This window comes from Myotis nattereri, assembly GCF_964212035.1.
Source record: "Myotis nattereri genome assembly, chromosome: 3".
NCBI lineage: Eukaryota > Metazoa > Chordata > Mammalia > Chiroptera > Vespertilionidae > Myotis > Myotis nattereri.
This window is the reverse complement of record NC_138077.1, coordinates 137,247,019-137,268,428: the sequence shown is the minus strand read 5'-3', so window position 1 is coordinate 137,268,428 and position 21,410 is coordinate 137,247,019. Positions and strand designations below refer to the sequence as shown.

The following is a 21,410-nucleotide window of genomic DNA, read 5'->3' as shown; positions in this document are numbered from 1 at the left end:
TTACAGAGCTTCTATTCTTCTAACATAAACTATTTCTATCAGGATCCAAACTGTTATCTAATTAGTAATAGCTAAAAAGAATTTGTCCTTTGTAACTTGGAGGAGAGAGAGAGAGAGAGAGAGAGAGAGAGAGAGAGAGAGAGAGAGAGAGAGAGAGAGAGACTGGTTGTTCTTTGTAGTAGACTATAATTAATGAAGATTTCTATAGAATACATTCAGATGCAGCAACTGATTCTGATTTAGAAGGCAGTCAAATGACTAAATCCAGCTTGGATAGATCTTGTCTGTTAATTTTTCTATCAGCCTGAGAACCTAGACTTCATTAAATATATAAAAAGTTCCCATTTACTTCAGAGCAGTGCAAGTATGCATTTCTATACAATCAAGAGATTTACCTTAATATTGGTTCATATCATTTTTGGAATAATAATCATAATAGCATAATAGAAACACAAAGATATTTTAACAAATGTATTCCAATTTCCTGGGTTAATATAGAAGAAAGCAATTTTGGCTAATACCAAAGGAAGTAGGATGTTACCCAAGATATCTGTACTTCTTGAGCATGTTCCTGAGTGGGAATAGCATAAGAATTGCCAAACTAGAAACTCTTAACTGTGCTCAGCACTGTGGCATTCTGAAAGTTCTCCCTCTCTGCTTTGCAGAGGTTCTCAAGCATTTATTACATAGTTTTTGAAAAACCTGCCTCCACCCAAACCAAGATGATGCTATTTCTCTTAGCCACCCAGAATCCATCAAGTTAAGAAAATCTGATAACCCCACAGAACCACTAAAACTCTCTTGCAAGAATTCCCCTGAGGAGCGGAAATCTCATTGAATATAGAAGTTTAGAACCAACTAGAGGTATTGGCAGCAGGTAAGTGAAGACGAATAGTTTCCCATATGAAATTAAATTTCTCCCCAGCTTGTAGCATTTACATTTCTATACCTAGTGGGGTGCCAGTTAACATGTTATCCAACCGAGATGGTGTTACATAAACTCAGTAAGGCTGCAGCCACAGAGAATCTGCATTTCTAAGGGGAGAAATCTCTCATTTTGCACAAGTAAACACCCTGTAGTTCTCTCTCACATTTCTTTGTGCAAGCCTCCAGGGTGTCTCATCCTTTCAGAAATGCACAGCTTGATCCATGGAGAGCAGGTTGCATGAAAGCTCAGATGAAATTTTTTCTTGATAGTTTAAGGCTAATTTTGAAACTGCATTGTTGTAACTGTTATGTTCCTTCCCCACATCAGCCTGCTGAAATGTCTTATTCTGAGAGAGCTGAGCGACAACCACTGTGCCAAAAGTGGCAGCTGGCAAAGATTAAAAAATATATGTACAGATAAAGGAAGCAAGGGCTGAGAGGTAAGAAAGACAGCTGGGAGATTTAAGGGACATGGCCCCTAAGCAGCTGAAGGGGACAGAGGTCCATGGAGAGGCTGTCTGAGAGATAAGAGGCTTTGTGTGTGCTGAAGAAATATGCCAAAGATGATAAGAAATGCAGCTGTTACAGAGCATGAATTATCAAGATTCTCGGTATGCCCGGGATAGAAAGACATTCAGCATGTGTGCTTAGAGGACAGGCACAGTGACTTCTTTTACCAGTCAGTTTCACTCCTCTTAACTCTCTCCAAGAGAGGACACCACATGCCTCTCACTCAGCCATTCCCAAGCTGCTTTGGCTCCTGTTCCTGGCATTGCTTCTTCTTCAAGTTCTCCTAATCTCCTCTCACTTTTCATTGAGACAGCCAAGCTATTATTGGCAGATGACTTGAACCATATACCTTTAAGAGCTATAGTCTGCATTTAAATTCAATGTCATTGTTATTAAAATTGGCAATATTCATTAAAACGTTACAATTATTTGACATCCTTTGACACAAACGGAGATAAACTCTTATTCAATTTTATAGTAGTTCGTTATAGCTAACTGCAGTATTAGTATAATATTTTTCCCATAAAGACATAAGTGGCTAGAGGTCAAGATGATTATAGTTATTATAATCCTTAGTGCTATGACTGAACAAATGTTGACCAAAAGAAATTAAATTACGAAGATGAGCGTGGAGACATTTATGCTATGTGATTTTTATTAAGGGTTTTAAAAATCATGTATATGACTTGCCTCAGGATCCTTAGATTTGTTTTTGACCCTAGAGTCTATAGAACCAAAGGCATGTTTATTAAGCTCCCCTTAAAAATGTCTGGGAGGATTCCGAGTGACACAGAAAGTAGTTGCTAAAATAACCCAGTGGCAGTTAGTCGGTGGCATCAGCCAGACCTTGATTTCAACGCACAGTTCCACCACCTTCAGTTGTGACGTTAGGCCAGTTCACTAACCTCTCTGCCAAAGGAAGATAATGCCAAGCCGACGGTGAGGTTGTGAGGATTTAAGATAATGTGTGCAGTGTCGGCATAAATGGATGCCTGGTAAATGGTAGTCCAAAATGTCGATAATTAAAGTAAAGACGTGAACAATGGTAATGAAGAGAAGTGTTCAACTCAATGTTGATTGTTGCCAATATTCTTTTGCTAATATAGATCTAAGACACAAAATGATTCTTTAATAGTGAGAGTAAAGGCTGTCCGAAAGCACCAAACAAAGGATCTATGAGGTGAGGTTTATACTTAAATTCTCCTCTGAGCTCTCATGGGACTTCAGCCACTTGCTTGAACTTCACACTTGCCCTGTCACACTCTCCCAGTGTTTTATCTTCCCATCAGGCATTGGTTTAGGACAAGCACATTGCCAAACATGGTCAATGACAGAGCAGATGGAGTGTTTAGGAAACATTATTGAGGAAGTAGGATCCACCTGGAAATCCTGGTTCTGCCCCATCCTGACACTGGACTTTGGGCAGCTGCTTACTGCATCTGCACTCCTTTCTGTCTGAAAAATTGGGACACTATTCTCTACTCAATGCTGTTATGAGGACTAAATACGAGTACTTGGTCCATGGCATGTGATTAGTCATGTAGGCCTCTTCCCTTGCACCCCTTCACAAACTTCCCACTATGTTTCCAAGCCCCATCAACAGGGGGTCACTAGTATCCGGAAAGCAGCAGCACAGATCTCGTGTGTTTTCAGACACAAATGACATTTGAATTTTAAAAAAATCCTCACAAGGATATGCCTCTATTGGATTTTAGAAAGAGAGGAGAGAGAGAGAGAGAGAGAGAGAGAGAGAGAGAGAGAGAGAGAGAGAGAAAGAGAGAGAGAGAGAAACATTGATGTGAGAGAGAAACATTGATCGGTTGCCTCCCATATGGGCCCTGATCAGGAATTGAACCCTCAACCCTTTGGTGTATGGGATGACACTCCAAACAACTGGGCCACCAAGCCAGGGACACAAGTGACGTTTTAATATGGTAAAGGCAAGTACACTGGGTAGCAAGGTAAATACATTTGCTGTAATCTTTCCCTTCTTTCTTCTGACTCACTTGTCTGCTTCAAATGGGAAGGGAAAATAGAACAGATTAAAAAAATGTTCGTGTCTCCTGTCCTTGGAGGCCCAAAGTCTGTGACGAAACTCTATCTAATCCCACCAGAGGCAACACAATGGTCTGTTTTTAAACGTTTTCAGTTATAAAGGATACTCCATTTCTTAAGATGTCTAAACCTTTGCAAGTTCAAAACCTCAGCTGTTGTCCCAAATGTCTTTTATTTAACTAGAAAACAGAAGAAAAACACATGTCTAATTATTGTCCTTTAAATGATTTCCCCACACCTCATCCCCAGACGAAGTCTCCTGCCACTCAGCAAGCCACCTCTCCCTGTCTTCCCTCTGTGGCCCTCTCCATGGCAAGCCCGTGCCTATGTGCTCTAGCTCTCCTCACACCCCTTCACAAACTTTCCATCTCATCCTCTTTTACCTACTTTTGAAGGTGATTTTTACCTTAGTGCCTCTTTCTTCATTATCTTCTTCTCCATCCTTTCACATCCCTCTTTTTTCAAGATTCAAAACCTATGAAATGAATGCAGAACGGAAACTCATACCCTGAGACTCCCTAAAAGGCACCCACTATATCTCTTTCATCTCCACTGTACCCTTCTGAATTTCTGACCCACAGGTATCGATTGTAAACAAATTGCCAAGAGTCAGAGTATTTAGAAACTAAACAAAGTCATAAATGATTAAGACTGTCCAATGTACATAGTTTCAAAACAGAGCTAAATCAGAACTTTGTACTTGGCAAAGCTATGTTTGTTTGTTTTTTCATTTTTTAAAAAATATATTTTATTGATTTTTTACAGAGAGGAAGGGAGAGGGATAGAGAGTTAGAAACATCGATGGGAGAGAAACATCGATCAGCTGCCTCCTGCACACTCCCTACTGGGTAATGTGCCTGCAACCAAGGTACATGCCCTTGACCGGAATTGAACCTGGGACCCTTGAGTCCACAGGCTGATGCTCTATCCACTTAGCCAAACTGGTTAGGGCGCAAAGCTATGTTTTTGTATTTAAAACTCATTTTGTAAGTTAGTTTCAGATATTTACCCTTTTATGAACAGACTAGAGGCTTGGTGCATGAAATTCGAGCAGGGGGCGGGTGTCTCCTCAGCCCAGCCTGCACCCTCCCCAATCTGGGATCACTCGGGGGATGTCCGACTGCCGGTTTAGGCCCAATCCTGAGGATCGGGCCTAAACCGGCAGTCGGACATCCCTCTCACAATCCGGGACTGCTGGCTCCTAACCATCACCTGCCTGCCTGCCTGATTGCCCCTAATTGCTTCTGCCTGCCAGCCTGATTGCCCCCTAACTGCTCCCCTGCTGGCCTGATTGATGCCCAACTGCTCCCCTGCCAGCCTCATGGCCCCCAACTGCCCTCCCCTGCAGGCCTGGTTGCCCCCAACTGCCCTCCCCTGCAGGCCTGGTTGCCCCCAACTGCCCTCCCCTGCCAGCCATCTTTTGGTGGCCATCTTATGATGATGTGAGGGTGGCCATCTTGTGGAAACCATCTTGTGATGATGTGAGGGCATTGTGCGAGGGCGCAAGAACCACCTAGGCTTTTATTAGTATAGATTATCTGAAAAGAAATAGGACTGGAACTCAATCCCCATTATAATGTAATCAGAATTATCTCTCACAGTTGAAAAATAGAAGACAATGAATACCCTCCAACTCATGTAGAATATATGACTAGCTTAGTGATAGCATCTTGGATTTTAAAAAAGCAATGGCATTCATCTTCCAGGAGACAACTGACTGGAGAGAAAGGGACTTTATAGAATTTCTCTCTGAAGAAGTTGGTAATGAATGAGCAAGCACTGTGCCATAAGACAGAACTAATTTATGACATCAATGCTATCAATGTATAACATTTTTCTTATCTAAAATGTCTAAAGTGCTTATAACATGTATTGTGATTTCTTTCTCATTTTGATTGATGATTGGGATTTCAACGCCTGGAATTTAAATGACTTAGCTATAAATCATTTCTGAACTTCTAAGATTCAACTGAGAACAAATACCCCAACTGAAACCTCTTCTTTATCAAGTGCTTAAGCAAAATAAGCTAGAATTTCCATGGAAACAGCCTGGAATTCTCAACGGAGGAGAGAGGACAAAAGTAAGCATGAAGATGCATTTATTTATTTTTTAGTTTCTTTTCACCTCTGCCCCTCCAAACCACAGACTGCCAACTTAATGAATGCTTTCAAGCCTCGGAGGGAATTAAGAAGAACAATATTTGACAGGAGTGAGGAAGGGACTAAATATAGTTCCCCTGTAAGAGAAATGTATTCCACAATCTTCTCTCTTTTTCCTTCCCCTAGCTGAGCAATCACTCCATCTTTTGATGTTATTTTTTGTGTTGCCCTTGTTGTACAGTAAAGTTAGCTATTACTTGGCTGGGACAGAAAAAAGATAACCACACAAGATACAAGTTTGTTCTCTTTGGAAAAGTCACTTAATATGAGATACTTGAGATCAATTTCCAAATTAAGATTGTGCATAGTCCTTATAATTTCCATTTGCCTACTACTTAAGAATTTCTAAAATGCTCTCATAAAATTAATTCATTTAACCAGTATAATCTGAGAGGTAAGTAGAGTCACTATGTTGGGAACTATCAACTCACATTTTACCAGGGTAGCAGGGTTCAAGATCACTGTGCTGGTGAGTAAAGGACAGCCAGCTCTTTGGATCTCAGACCCATTGCTTTTCTAACTCTACAAATACAACTAGCCTTCCTGACCAATGTAAACATAATGTCCAGGCTACTTGCCCCTCTTTGTTAGATATTAAGAACTTTATTTTTAGAAATATATGCTTTAGCACTATGACATAAAAACTTCCCCCTCTCTACAACTGCTAATACTGATATTATATAGATCAGGAAATACTCAAAGAAAGGTACAGCCTTCTGGCTTTCCTGGGTATGGCTATTTTTGACAAGCTTTCCCCAGAAATGTCTGACTTATTTTTAATTGATAAATCAAAGAATGTTTTAAAGTTCAGCAATCAATGTATGGCTTATTGAGAACAAAAGTGACCTTGCATAGATCTGAACAGTTAAATGTAGAGCATGTCCTTTGACATAAAATAATCATTGATGCATTGAATGAATTAAATAGCTTAGAAATTATTTTACCAATCCAAGATAATACATTGGGGTACAATAATCTCTCTCCCTAGGGAAAAGCTGGTATCATTTTTCTTTGGAAAATTAAAGGCACTTAATATATGAGATTGTGATGACTCTAAAGATAGTTATCATAAAGCAGCAAGTACGATAGAATCTGTTATCAAAACTTTCTGCTGTTTATAATTTTTGAAAACTGATGGACTTAGTAAAAGATATGTCATAGATTTGGGAAATATTAAGACCAGCAAGCAACCCTTTCCATAATTAAGATAACATACTATATACACTTTAAAACAATTAATGTGACAGTCATTCATTTGATGTTCTAATACTCACCTTATTAGGCATTGCCATGTCAGAGTGGAAAACATTTTAAAAATGGTAATGTCTTGCGAGGTGACTTCCTTTTTTGTTAGTTGTCACTACCAGGCATTACAACCGCTACTAATGATCATTTACCGAGGGCTTACCATGTATTTGGCTCTGTGCCAAGTACAGTCAAACCACATTGCTTGAATGACTATCATCTTGGACAATTTGGTTCTTGACCAAGTTGTTCACAGAAAAAAATATCTTGGTTGTCAAGCAAAACTTTGGTTCTTGATGCAACACCCTTTTTATGCTGATACCTGTATGACCAGTCACGCATCTCTCAGGTGACAAAAGAATGTGTGAGTATGAGTCATTTTACTGCTAAATCTCATTTGTTAATATCTCAGGAGATTGTGCTGTGAATATATTCGTCTTCTCTTGCTTTTGTTTCTGCTTATTATTATTAAATTATGTACAGTAAGTCACCATGGATCCTAAGAAGGTTAGTGATATCAGCAAAGTGAAAAGGAAAGTTGTGAGAACAATGATGGAGCTTAAAAAGAAATAATTGCAAAATATGATAGAGGTGTTCACATGTCTGATACGGCTACCAAGTATGGCATGGCGAAATTGATGATTAGCACAATTTTAAAACATAAAGAGGCCATCAAGAGTGCTGTTGCTGCTAAGGGTGTAAAAATGCTCATGAAACAACCATCAGGCAACTGAGAAAGGTTAAAACAGGGAATCATTTGGGGGTCTGGAATAGATTAATTCAATTTACATTATTTCTAATGGGGGGAAAATGATTTGGTTTCCGAACATATCGCTTCTCAAACAGCCTTCTGGAACTTGTAGTTGATATAATCTATTTAATATTCAAATAACCATGTGAGACAGGTATTACTCCCAATATTATAGATAAGAAATAAATAAAAACCTCATCCAAAGAACAAATTACAAAAAACAACTTGTTCCACTCTGGCTGGGTAGGTCAGTTGGTTAGAGTGTCATCTCAATACTCCACGGTTGCAGTTTAGATTCCCCATCAGGTCACATACAAGAATCAACCAATGAATGCAGAAATAAGTGGAACAACAAATCTCTCTCTCTCTCTCTCTCTCTCTCTCTCTCTCTCTCTCTCTCTCTCTCTCCCTTTCTCCCTCTCTAAAAAATTTAATCAATCACCAAAGGACTTGTATGCATGAATATAAGCATAACCAATGGACACAGACAGTAGGGGGGTGAGGGCATGTGCTGGGGGCTGGGGGTGGGAGAGGCTGGGGAGAGGTTAATGGGGGAAAAAGGAGACATATATAATACTTTAAACAATAAAGAATTTAAATTTAAAAAATCAATCAATCAATTTAAAAAAAGAAAAGCAACTTGTTTCATTCACATTGTTAGAAAGTGGTACAACCTAGTGCCAAACCTCAGTTTCCCTGCTCCCAGCATCACTGTGCTCCCTCTACAGCCCACTCAGCAATCTTCAGTTAACCAAGTAGCAGGGACATGAATAGTCTTTGTGAGTTTACTATTGGGGAAGGACCTTATGTCATTTGCTACATATAAAGTAAATAAATGAGTTAATAAAATTTACTTAGAAGGTATAAAAATGGGGTGTCCAGGAAGCTTTCTGTTCACTGAAATTGTTACATGTAAATCATGGCCATTAATTCTAATTAAAAGGAGAAATCATTCTACTTTTATGACAAAATTAGAAACAATCAATGCAACAGGAGTTTTTAAAAATTATATTTAATACAAGTGAATAGATGAGAAGATCTGAAATGTTATAAAGCAATGTACATAATGAATAAATAATCTGCACAGGAGAGTCATGTCTACATTACATAACACTGTCTAGAATGGGAATACTTAAAGTAAATCCAGTGGTAATGGAGAAAGTCCATAAAAATGCTAACCTGTCTTCCCTTGTATGAAATTGTTCAAGTATAAAAATCCAATACAGTGTAAAATAGTATTCAATTTAGCTTAAGAATAAAAATTGCAAGTATTGCAGTTTCAGAAGAAAAATGTAAAGCAGCATTTAAAAACTACATAAACTACATGAGAATAGTGTTAAATTAATGAAGTACCAATAAATGAGATCTACACTAGCAAAAATTAGAGAAGGAAGCATGAAACTAGCAATACAGCCTGTTTGTTAAAACCTAAAAACTAAAATGTGTTCATGTAAGAGTACTCTCTTATACAGTGCACATATGAATTTAAATAAATCCAAGTCAACATCTTTAGCTGAATAGGTTAATATTTAATATGCTACATCTAGACCTACTAAATAATTTATGCCATGAGATGAATACATAATTTTACAGTGTCACATCTAAAGTTCCTTCCTTTAGAGTGCAGCATAGTAAAACTTAAAAATAAATTATCTTAAATAGCATTACTATTAAGGCACAGTATAAACCACATTATCATTACCTCTGAAGAACTGTAATCTCAGTAACTTTGTTGTCTCATGTACTGTATTCACTAATAAATAGTTTTAAATAGGACTCTGAAATAGATACTAAAAAGTGTAAAATTATTCAAAAAGGGAAAAAAAATAAATGCCCTTAAGACAATTCTTAAGGGTTTAGAGTCTGCAAACTTTGCCTGCCTTTAATCATAAGCCACGAGTCGACACAATAAATAGAAAGAGAAGGCTGTTGTAGTAAAAGCCTGATCCTATTTCAGAATCAGAATTGCTGACACCAGCAGATACAAGTTTCCCAAAATTGAAACAGGATGGGGAGAGGGATTAGAATGTGACAAGCTCATCAAACAAGCACAAGTGATGTGTTCTTTCCAGAACTGTGCGTGTTATTGATTGTCTGTACAGCTGTTGCACCCATTAATTCCACATCACTTGTTCCACAGTCCCACTCATCCACAGGATAGATGAGAAAATAGCTTTGGTGCCTGTCCACCATTTTACCCACTGCCACGCTCCTAGATTGATTGTTCGATGCCCATTTTTGAGAGAGTAAGAACATTACCTTCTTACTTGAAAAAGTTCTATAGGCCATAGCAACTTAAAAATGACAATCAGTGCTTTCACCATTTTGTTTTTCTAAAAAAAAAAAAAAAAAAAAAAAAAATCTGTTTTTAAATGAAATTCAAGCTATGTATTGCTCACTCTGTATTCCCTGGTTCAACAAGATTCAAATAGCATTTTCTAACTTGTAAAAGGCAGTTTGCTTCCCTGATACTATAAAAAGAGCAAAAATAAAAATCCCATTATAAAAGTGAAGTTCCATTGTTCCTTCCGCCATCCTTTCCTAGCGGCCTCTCATTTCCTCAGGCTCTTTGGGATTGGTTTCCAAAACTGCGCCCACTCCCCTCTCTCTCACCTCCTTCTCATCTAGAACACTACTGGAGTATAAAAATAACAATAATTCTGCTTCACAAAGCATAGCTTTTTTTTTTTTTTTAAAGCTGTTAATGTTAACTCTTATTAGCTACTAAAAATTGGGAAATTGGGAGGGAAAGAGAAAACAATTCAACTTTGATCAGGTGGCTGGTCTATTGCATTCGGTCTGTTTGCAGCTGCTGAGGCTGATACTGGCCAAAGGCTGCGGCGGCGGCAGCTGCGGCGGCGGCGGCGGCAGCTGTCCCCGGGGCCGCGGCGGTGATTGGCTGCTGCACCGCGTAGCCGTAGCCCCCGGCGGTGACGTAGCCTGCAGCAGCTGGAGAGGCCGCGTAGGGGTACTGGTCATAGGCGGCGGCGGCGGCGGCGGCGGCAGCTGCGGCAGAGTATTGTGCGTACGCAGCTCCCGTGTAATCAATGTAAGGTGTGGTGGAGGCAGCAGCTGCAGTCGGCTGGACGTGTGGAATGACCACTCCAGGCTGCACAAAAGCCTGTGGATACACATAGTGGGCAGGTATCCTGTTGAGAAATGGAGAACAAAGTCAGGCAGTAGTTGCCCCCTATCTGTAGCACTGCTTGCTCAGAAAGACGACAAACTCAAATTTAGTGGTTATTATGAGCATAGGGTTGCCACAATATCTGCTTTCCAGGGGTCCGTGAAAGTCCTCTGGCGGTAGCCAAAGTCAGGGAGGGCCCCCAAAGGAATTCAGCTATCAAAATATGATACCCTCTCTGCTAACAGTTTTGTTTATAATCATTTAGATCCAATAAATATCATTTAGCAAAAGTTTGGAAAATAAATCAAGGTTCATGAGGGCTATGCACATAAGAGGTATTTAATAAATGCTTAATGGATTAAGCCTTGAGAAAATTGTGATGAGTTCACAAAACAAAACCGTTTGACAAACAGAAAAATTCTGAGCTGTGAACACAGGACTCAAAAGGTGATCCATGACCATTCAGTTCCCAGGGGGCGATGGCTGGTTTGTCAAAACAAAAATTTCAACAAAATCTGTATGTTTATTATCATGGCAACCCTACTTCAAATTGCTATGCAGACTCAGCACACATTAATCTCTCTGCAACCTCAGTCACCCTTATTAAAAATAATAATAAAAAAGAAGCAGGCGACAAAATAAAAAAAGGAGTTTAAAAGTTCACAGGTGTGGTAAACACAGCAGAATCACACTTCTCAAACGAACTGTAGTGCAGCTCACTCTATCACAAGAGGCTGTTGTGGTAAGCTACAGAAATGCTATTAACATTCACGGCAGTGATCTGAAAGAGAGGTGCAGCACGCTTTTGTCTTTCTTTCTTTCTTTCTCTCCATAAAATTCATAAGGACACAAGGGTCAATCAAACCTGTTTGACTATCAGGCAACTGAAGGTCAGCCAGCTTGTTTATCTCTATGCAAGACAGACAGAAGGGATTTTGGGGAAATGATGAGGTTGAGGGAAAAGGCAGGGACAGGGAAATACAACTGAATATTTCCAAAATTAATAAAACTTAAAAGGTTTACACAATAGAGTAAGGAAACATTTTTTTTTTGCACATGTACTAATTCTTCTTTTATCCTCCAAATCAACAGAAATAGATTTATTAGCATATCTGCTTTAATTCTGCCTGTAAGTAGATATTTTATATGAATCAATTCTACTGTTATATATTATCCTGCAAAAGTTCAAGAAAGTGAAACACAATCAAATACCTTTTAAAATTATACATTCAGAGATCACATCCATAACACACTCCAATGAATTTACTTAAACATTCATTAAAAAAATTAAATCACAAGAGGTATTCCTAAAAACCCATGCATCTCAGTTCTCACTCTTGGGATTCATTACTGTCCATTTAAAATACTACCATGAACATCTGGTTTATTTCATCTTTCTTTAAAATAATCTCCAACAAAACCCCTTAATGTTTCTAAAAATATGACACTATAATGCCATCTGGTTGCTGGCAAAGCCAACTTATAAGTACAAATAACAATCTTCAAATTTTAAAGAACTCAAAACAGAAAAATTCATGTGAGGATGTTCAAAAACAGATTTTTCTTTGCCTTTTCAGAGTTTTACTGAAAACACTCATTAACGAACATCCATGGAAAAGATGAATTTATCACAGAGGGTACTGAACTTTGACCCCAATGATAAAAATACACTCAAATTTACTAGACTTGTAGATCTTTCCCAGTGCCAGGGGAAACCACGTCATCAAGGGTTTTTCAGGACACTCAGCGATGTGCTGAACTGCTTGTCAGAAACCAGACGCATGGTCATGCACACACTTAAAACGCCTCTGTAGGTCAGGTGATTGGTTCCTTCACAGCGACAGGTGTGGCTTTATAAAACACTGTCCCTGGAGGCCGCCAATGTGCGGACACGGCTAAGAGAGCCTACACTCATGCCAGTTTACATGTGGTGATGGACAGCAGGGGCTGCAGCCGGGCTATTTTGGATCCTGTCATGCGACAAGGGTTTCCAGTGGGTAAAATGTCTTTATAAGGCCAAAGTAAAACATCTATCAGCTGCAAAGGCCAGCCAGTATGAAGCTCACTGATATGGAAACATTAACCCCTGGACTCCCAAAGTTTTAAAGACAACATAACATGATGGTTGCTAGGTTTGTATCTTCAAATAAAGGTGTTAACTGAAAATAACTTTATCCTACAGCAAGGAGGAGAAAATTGTGTGTGTGCATCGGTATGAAGAATGCATTAAAAGATAAGCAGGGTTGCTTATAGGACTCTTGTCTCTACATTTATTTTACATTACTAGTTTTTATTTGATAATGTACTTATGAGAGTACAAAGTTCCTTTGGATGTCAGAATTCTACATGAAGTCTCGTATGGGTTAGGAAGATGTTTGGAAGACAAATGAAATCCTGGAGTCCTTTAAGACTCAGAGAAAGGAGAATCCAAAAGACAATGTAGAGTCTAAAATATCTGAGTTCAGGAAGGAAGGCAGAAATGGACTAAAACATAAGGTGAGACTTCTGAAAAAAATCCCTGTATTACGAGTTCTTTTCATGGTCTAGGGAACCCAGTAAGGCAATTTGAGAATCTCCCTCCTACTAAATATCTATCAACATACTTTCCCTCAACTAATCATAGAATGTACAAACCTAGCAGTTACAAAAGCATGAGAACATAGCAGGTACTTCGGGCAACTATGAAAGAAATTTTACTATGCTTTCCTTTTCTTCCTATCTCTTCAGGTCCCTCTGTGACCTTTGACATCCCAATTGGTTTCCTCTTCCAATCTATCACAAAACTACAAAGTCTTCATCTCATTTGCTTGCTCTAGTAATCTATGGCCCCTCATATCATTCCTAAGCACAAATTTCTTAAACTTTGGTATGCTAGACCTTTAATAATTCTGGCTCCAACATACTTCTCTCAAGATTACTTTCTACCTTTCCCTTAACCCAAATCAGCTGGGCTCCTCAATGTTTCCGCGCGATACCACACATTCCTAGGTCCTCACCTTTGTTCATGCCATCCTTTTGCCAGCGATGCCAATCCTCACTCTACGGGTTGAAATCCTCTCTACTGGTTGAAATCCAAATCCGACCTGCCCTAGCTTCTACACTCACTCCGTGTAGAGCAGTGGTTCTCAACCTTCCTAATGCCGCGACCCTTTAATACAGTTTCTCATGTTGTGGTGACCCCCAACCATAAAATTATTTTCGTTGCTACTTCATAACTGTAATTTTGCTACTGTTATGAATCATAATGTAAATATCTGATATGCAGGATGTATTTTCATTGTTACAAATTGAACGTAATTAAAGCATAGTGATTAATCACAAAAACAATATGTAATTATATATGTGTTTTCTGATGGTCTTAGGCGACCCCTGTGAAAGGGTTATTCGACCCCCAAAGGGGTCGTGACCCACAGGTTGAGAACCGCTGGTGTAGAGTCTTCAGGAATTCACTTCAACCTTTTAATCGCATATATTTACTATACGTGAAATAAACCCAATATTTCCAACTCAAATTGCTGTGCATTAAATAAAATTATGTAAAGAGCCTACAATGATGAAGATAGCTAAGTACTCAATAAGAGTTCCTTATCATCCACCACCCTTTAAAATCTAGGTCAACTTCTACCTCCTTTCTGGATCCCACCAACCTGATGTCTCTCTCCCTTATCTGAAGATGCAGGAACAGCCTTTATGGTGCATGTAAGTTTTCTTACTAGATTACAAGAGAGAATAAAGTTGGATCTTATTGTCTACAACTTGATACAGAAGAAAGAACATGGCTTTTGAAAGGTTGGGAAAACCATGATTATGAACCTAGAGTCAGACTCTACCACTTGCTAGCCCTGGTAAGTTAATTCACCTCTCTTTATCTCAGTTTTATCACCCAATGGGAAGGACATTAACAGTGCCTTCATCAAATAATGTGAGAATTAAATTATATAATTTATTTAAATCCCTTATCAGTACTAGGCATGTAGCAGATGTTCGGTTAACGTTAGTTATCGTCCCTCGTGCCCCTTTTAGTGGACAATATAATACCCAGTATGGTGTTAACACAACTAGCCTAAAATTTAGCACTTAGAGGTATATTGAATAAATGTTTAAGTATATTTCAGCCTGACAGAACTAGCCTAGACATTTCTGCTCATAGATCTGCATTCTCTCTTCTCCAAGGTTTCAATAAGAAAATGCTTCTTTCAAACATAAAATATTCATAATATATTGTTCAGAAAATTCACAAATTTCTATACATGTACCCACTGTGTTACATCAGAAATTCTTTAGGCCAAGGTTTTCACTTTAAAGGCCCAGAGTAATTTGGGGGCCATTTAAGAACTACAATTAGGAAGAAATAGTTCAGTTACTAGAACTTCAAATAAGTCAAATAAAATAAGAAATTTGCAAGCTTCTTTCCAGGCCTAAAATAAGAATGTGTAGCATTCAAATAGAATTCAGGATGACCAGGTGTGATTTGTTAGGTACAGACTCTGGGACTCAGAGCAGTGTTGAGAACCCCTTAAAAAAGAAAGAGAAGACTGGCTTGGTTCATCTGGAATGCTATCTATTTTTAATAAGAATCTCAAGTTTAAACAATTTATGCAAACAGTAATAATCACCATCCTTTATAAAAGACAGCTAATATTAAAAGAGATGAAAAACAAAAGGTTACTATCAAAACATGCGTGATCTCAAACTTCCAGGTGACACAATTCACTCTGGTTGCTCCTAGATGCCTCATGCTGCTTTCTTGAAGAACTAGAAGGACTCTGACAACCAGTCTAGATTTCTATGGCCAGTTCTCAAGACCCTCCATAAACATTCTTCATGCTGAGCCTTTTCTCTGTGCCTTTGCTTATGCTCACCTCATCCTATACCCTTGAGACATGTCCATTCTTCCTTTTACCTGTCTAGGATATAGCTATTGGTTCAAGTCTAGTTCTAGTTCAAGTCCCCACAAAGCCTAGTTCAACTCCTCCAATCACCTATTTTCTTGCTATTCTGAATTCCTTTTGTACTGAAAACAATACCAAGTATCTTAGCAACCAAGTTTCTGATTGGTTTGTTTGAGTTCTCAAACTAAAGTGCAATGTCCTTATTTCATACCACCCTTAGCACAGAGAAAAATAAACACATACTAATACATGTTGATCAATTCAGTTGTATAACTGTTTCAAGATTATTAGTGTGAGATCATGACTAAGTTCACCATCACTTCCTACGTTTTCCTTCCCAATCCCTCCTTCAACATAGTCTAACCCAGTGGTTCTCAACCTTCCTAATGCCGCGACCCTTTAATACAGTCCTCATGTTGTGGTGACCCCCAACCATAAAATGATTTACGTTGCTACTTCATAACTGTAATTTTGCTACTGTTATGAATCATAATGTAAATATCTGATATGCAGGATGTATTTTCATTGTTACAAATTGAACATAATTAAAGCATAGTGATTAATCACAAAACAATATGTAATTATATATGTGTTTTCTGATGGTCTTAGGCGACCCCTGTGAAAGGAGTTGCGACCCACAGGTTGAGAACCGCTGGTCTAGACCAATGATGGGGGAGGGGCTCACACAAGCAGTTGAACCAATAAACCTACTAATTATTGTCAGTATCCAGGATGGTTTGGATGGGGCATTGGTAAAGAGCTATGGATATGAAGGTCCTTTTTAATGATATTGGACAGAAGACTCTTCCACAGTTTAAAAAAAGTAACAGTTGCCAGTAAGGGTTAGGTATTGATATGTTACAGGGAGGGTTATAAGAAGGTATTCATGAAAGATATAAATTGACTCTTCAAAAAACTATTACTTTTTTGGGGGGGTCTATTCTTAGAGACACATAAGGTAGACATCTATCTAAGCAGAATCTAGCCTTCCACGCTACATACACATATAGGTGTTTAGGTGTTAAGCTAAGGTGTTGCTGAGGACAAAGTTAAAATATTTGAAAAGAAGTTTAAATCTCTGACATTAGAGTTACAGCAATACTGATCATGTAGAATACAGCCAAACAGACTCTAAGTGTTCAGAATAAATTTAGGTGTTAGGGGATCTCCCACCCATATCATGTCTGAATGAAAAGAAAATAAGGGAGCGCAAGTGAGGAAAGCCCAGAGATAAAACCCAGAGATAACACAAATATGAGCAGGCTATTCACCTGAGTTAGGGCTGAAAGGTGAAAGTTAGTGCTGCTCTAACTGAAAAACTTGACTAGTGTTAACAAATCTGATGAGAGATGCTGAACCTTTAATTAGAAGGCCTAAAAGTGGATACACATTGCAAAAGAAAGAGCCCCATTCCCAGAAAACTCCCCGGTAAAACAGAAACGTAGGACATGCAAGCAATGTATCTGTATTCTTACAGAGGGAAATCACACGATTTAGCACTCACTACAAAAGTATGGTTAAATGGAAGTCACAGGCTCCAGCTTAAAAGCAAGAAAAAAAAAGAGGCCCTTTGCTTCCCATGGCAAAGTCAAAAGTCAACACTCCTCAACACCACCACCAAAACCAAAACACAAAGAGCCCCTTCCCCGAGGAAAAGAAAACACTTTCACTACAGCTCTTTTCAATTAAGTAAAAAGCACACAGTTTAGCTATCAACACCACTTCATTACTGTAATAAATAAAATAAAGCACACGGAGGTCTATTGACTATTGTGAAAAGTAAAACAACAACACCAACATCCATGCATCGTTAATCACCATCTGAGCTTGTGTGTCTGAGTCTACTGGTTACAGTTTAATTCCAAACAGAACTATTCCACCTCTTATCATGGTATCCTTCTGATCAGTTAGCTTAACTGTATACGAGCCCTGTCAGGTTAGAAAGAGATAAATAAAATTGAGTCAAGTTGAACAGTAGTAATGGTGCTGGGACACAACGGTCTTGTACACAAGTCATACCTGGTATTTTCGTTTTGTTTTGTTAATCATAAGCTCAAAATTTATCTGGTTTGGAGGCTGCATACATGGCCAGATAACTTGACTCTTCTAAAAATATTTATGTTATCAGCATTAAGAATACACACACATATATAAATAGGTATAACCAGGAACATTCTGTGGCCTGATGGTCTTGTCTGTATATAAGAAGCAGGTTAACAAATGATAGCAGTTGAAAGTTAGGAGGGCCTGTTAATTGACTTACCCAAAAGGTCTTTGTATAAGGGCTGGATGAAGTTGTTGAACACCAAAGGCAAAACCTAACAACAAAACATATCACATTCTCTATTTGTGCATGGTTAGACACTTGTAACTCCCACAGATAAAGAGCAATCACAACTTTCATTTATCTTAGAAAAGATAACCATCCTCTTAATACTTTAGAGAAAATATTAGATATATATTTAAAAGACAGTTTTATTAATGCTATTGTTGATCCAAATAAAAATTTTAATAGGCTACAAGTGGAAACTAAAAATTATCTGCAAAGTTTAGTTGACATAGAATAAGACCTTAGAAAATGAGTTCAGGGAAAAATTCTCATGGAATCAAAGCAACAATAGGACCTGATAATGAAGTTACATGCACAAATATTCCTATGATTCTGAATAATGATCTATAAAAATTCTTGGTAATTTGGAGCACTCTGGAATGCTTTGAACAATGCTTTGGAAGATTATGGCTTTTACAGATTATAGTATAAAAATTCACCAAAACAAACTCTCCTTTCCTTCTTCTCTGGATAGTATCTACACTCAATGTGTTAGACAAATACATGTTTTTTAACGTTCATAGATAGTTTGCTCATGCACCCACTTTCTTGACAACCTAGTTTCCTAGTAAATCTGTTTGGATGGAAGGGTCAATCTCCAAAATTTCGAGAAAAGATTACATCTGTTCAACAGTCAACTCTCAATTATTTGTGCTCATGCAGAGGGCAGTGTTCTAAATGCAGGTCATGTTTTCACATAGACAAAACCATGCTCCCTCTTGGCGGTTAATAGCTACGTGACTTTGGAGTAAATCATTTCTCATCTCTATCAGTTTCTCAGTTTTTTCACCTGTAACATGAGGGTAACTAGAGTATGTGAAATCTATTTTAATTACTAATATCCCGTGACTTTATGTTAAACATTTATCATCCAGACACCTCCACCTGCACCCCTATGCTTTTCTTGGGTCAGTGTTCAAGTGTGAGTGCCTGCTTTGGGCCCAGGCAACTGGTGGTAAAAGGAGAGACATTCCTAACGTTGCGTTAGGAAGTACAACCAGCTAGAATTGACAAGTTTGGCCCATATAATCCACATCTGAGTTATCTACAAGTGTCTAAAAACTCAAAAATGGAGAGTGGACTCTGACCACAGAAAACAGGTGAGTCATGTCCAAGCTTTGGTGTGCAAAAAACTGTCCAGTCCCCCAAGATCTATTTTGGTACACAGGTATATTTCAAGTCCTAAAAGGAGTGGTTACAACTCTCCTTTATTTATCTTTAATGCCTTGGCACAATCACCAGGCATGGTTTAACTTTACTGAATACATCTACCAATGTTCTAAATCGAGGATTCATGCAATGCAGTAGTGGGCATCTCTAGTGGGGAGGGGAGGTACAAAGGGACCCCTGTTTCTCACCTGGTTGCATGATCCTTGGTTTTGCTCCCAAGTATGCCAGGTTCACATTGGCCTTCCTGCCATCAATTATGGGGTTGGGATCCTTGCAGGCTCTTTCCGCAGCAGCCCGGTCAGCCATGGTGACCTTAGCAACATACACACACAGACATACATACAAAGCTCTAAATCAACCCTTGAAGGAAGCCAGAATCGCACTGGAAATATCATTCATGATAAAACTAAGGGGGGAGGGGGGGTGTCTTAAACTTTTTCTTTCTTTTTTATTTTTCTCCCTGGAACTTAATCCTTGATCCCCCGTCCAAAAAGAAAAGGAAAGAAAACAGAAAGGAAGAAATACCACCCCCACTACGACCACACACACACACACACACACACACACACACACACACTCCAAAGTCTTAAGGGTGCTAGCAGGGCCTAGCAAAAATTTGGAAGCCTGAATTCTGACTTAGAATTCCTCTCTAGGTCCTCTTCACCCCGCCCTCAAAGCCCCCAGGTCTCCACCGGACCTGAGGCACTGTTTGCTTTAAAAAAGAGGTCCAACCTCACATCCGCCTGTGCTCCCAACTACCCGCAAACACTCCCCAACGACAATAGCTATTGTCCTGCTCGGGAGCTCCCTGCTCCTGAGCAGCTGAATCTACACGCGTCAATCTCCAGGAAGCTTAACATGCTCTATTTCAGTTCTGCAAAGAGCCATAGGATCATATTTTTAAAGAACCCATCTTTGCAGTTAAAAGAAAAAGGGTGGGGGCTGGAGGGAGAAGAGCCCCAGACCTCCTGGGGTGTCGCCTCCGGGCCCCAGCCGGAACGCCAGAAGACACACGCATTTTTACAAAGCAACAGCGCGCTGCCCGACCGGCCTCCAGCCCCGGAGCGCAATGCCGTGGGGTTGCAGCCCCTCCCTCCCAACCCTCCCCGATCCCCCATCCCCATCCCCGATCCCCGATCCCGCAGTCGTTACAGTTTCCTCCTTCCACTCGGGCCCCGCCAGTCCCTGACACCGCGACGCGCCCCGTCTCCTCGGAACCCCTGGAGCCAGGACCAGCTCTCCCTCCACAGCTCCGCCGGGACGAAGGGGCAGCGCCGCTCAAGCCCGAGGGGTGCTTCGCACGGTCTCGCCGAGCCCCAAACAACGATCACCCTGGCTGAGCGCCACTCGGGTCCTCCCACCCCGCGGGCCCCGGTTTCCCCGCGGGGCTCCTAGCCGACCCCCACTCCCCGCGTCCGCGCCACTTACAAATCCGTAGCCCCGCGACTTGCCCGTCTGCCGGTCGGTGATGACCACCGCCTCCTCGATCTCGCCGAAAACCTCGAAGTACTTGCGCAGGCTGGCGTCGGTGGTGTGGTAGGGCAGCCCCCCGACGAAGATCTTGGTGTACGTCGTGTCCTTCTGAGTCGTGTGCATCTTCGCGCCCGCCCCGCGGCTCGGGCTCCGGCTGCGGCTGCGGCTGCGGCTGCGCCTCCTCCGCCGGCTCCGCGTCTCCTGCACCCTCTCGCGGCCGCCGGGGGCCGGGGGCGCGTCCGGGGGCGAGGGCGGCGGCGCGGCGGGGGCGGGCGGCCGGGGGCGGCCGAGGGCGCCGGGCGCGCGGCTGCCGAAGTCGCCAGCAGCCCCGGAGACTTGACTTGCCTCTCTCCTCCCGCCCCCCCTGCCGGTCACGGTACAAATTCTCCGGATCGTCTGGGTTAGGATCCGGTTCAATAGAATGTGCAGGCGGCTTCCACTCACCCGGCGGGGAGGCCAAAAAATGACAAGAGAGGGTGGTCCTCCAGCGAAGAACGGGGTGCGTGTAGAGGTAGATTTTTCTTGCTGAGCAATTAGGTGTCTCGGGTGGGGCGTGGGTAGGGTCGGCGGGCGGCGCGGCCGGGCGCGGAGGAGGGTGGGTGGGCGCGGCGGTAGGGCCGGGGGTGGGCGACTCCGCTCGGCTGCGGTAGACGCTCCGTCCCTGCCGCCGCGGAAGCTGGAAGACAAGTGGCGAGGACGGCTCTCCCCCTTTCTGCTCCCTTCCCCCGCGGGCCGGGGGTCGGCGCCCGGCTGGGGAGGGGGCGGGTCGGA

General features: G+C 40.8%; 1 protein-coding gene across 1 annotated transcript; it reads right to left on the bottom strand.

Moving 5' to 3' along the window:
* Positions 1-9,166: 9,166 nt before the first annotated feature.
* Positions 9,167-20,812, bottom strand: RBM24 (RNA binding motif protein 24). Its single transcript, XM_081087733.1, has 4 exons — positions 20,595-20,812; positions 19,355-19,478; positions 17,931-17,985; positions 9,167-10,797 (listed from the first exon to the last, which is right to left on the bottom strand). The coding sequence occupies exons 1-4, from the start codon at positions 20,760-20,762 to the stop codon at positions 10,434-10,436; spliced, it is 711 nt and encodes a 236-aa protein (XP_080943859.1). The 5' UTR covers positions 20,763-20,812; the 3' UTR covers positions 9,167-10,433.
* Positions 20,813-21,410: the final 598 nt, after the last annotated feature.

Coding starts and splice junctions, on each gene's coding strand:
- RBM24 (XM_081087733.1), bottom strand. CDS start 20,762: ATGCACACGACTCAGAAGGACACGACGTACACCAAGATCTTCGTCGGG. Junction 19,479..20,594: donor AGTCGCGGGGCTACGGATTT/GTAAGTGGCGCG, acceptor TATGTTGCTAAG/GTCACCATGGCTGACCGGGC. Junction 17,986..19,354: donor ACCAAGGATCATGCAACCAG/GTGAGAAACAGG, acceptor TTTTGTTGTTAG/GTTTTGCCTTTGGTGTTCAA.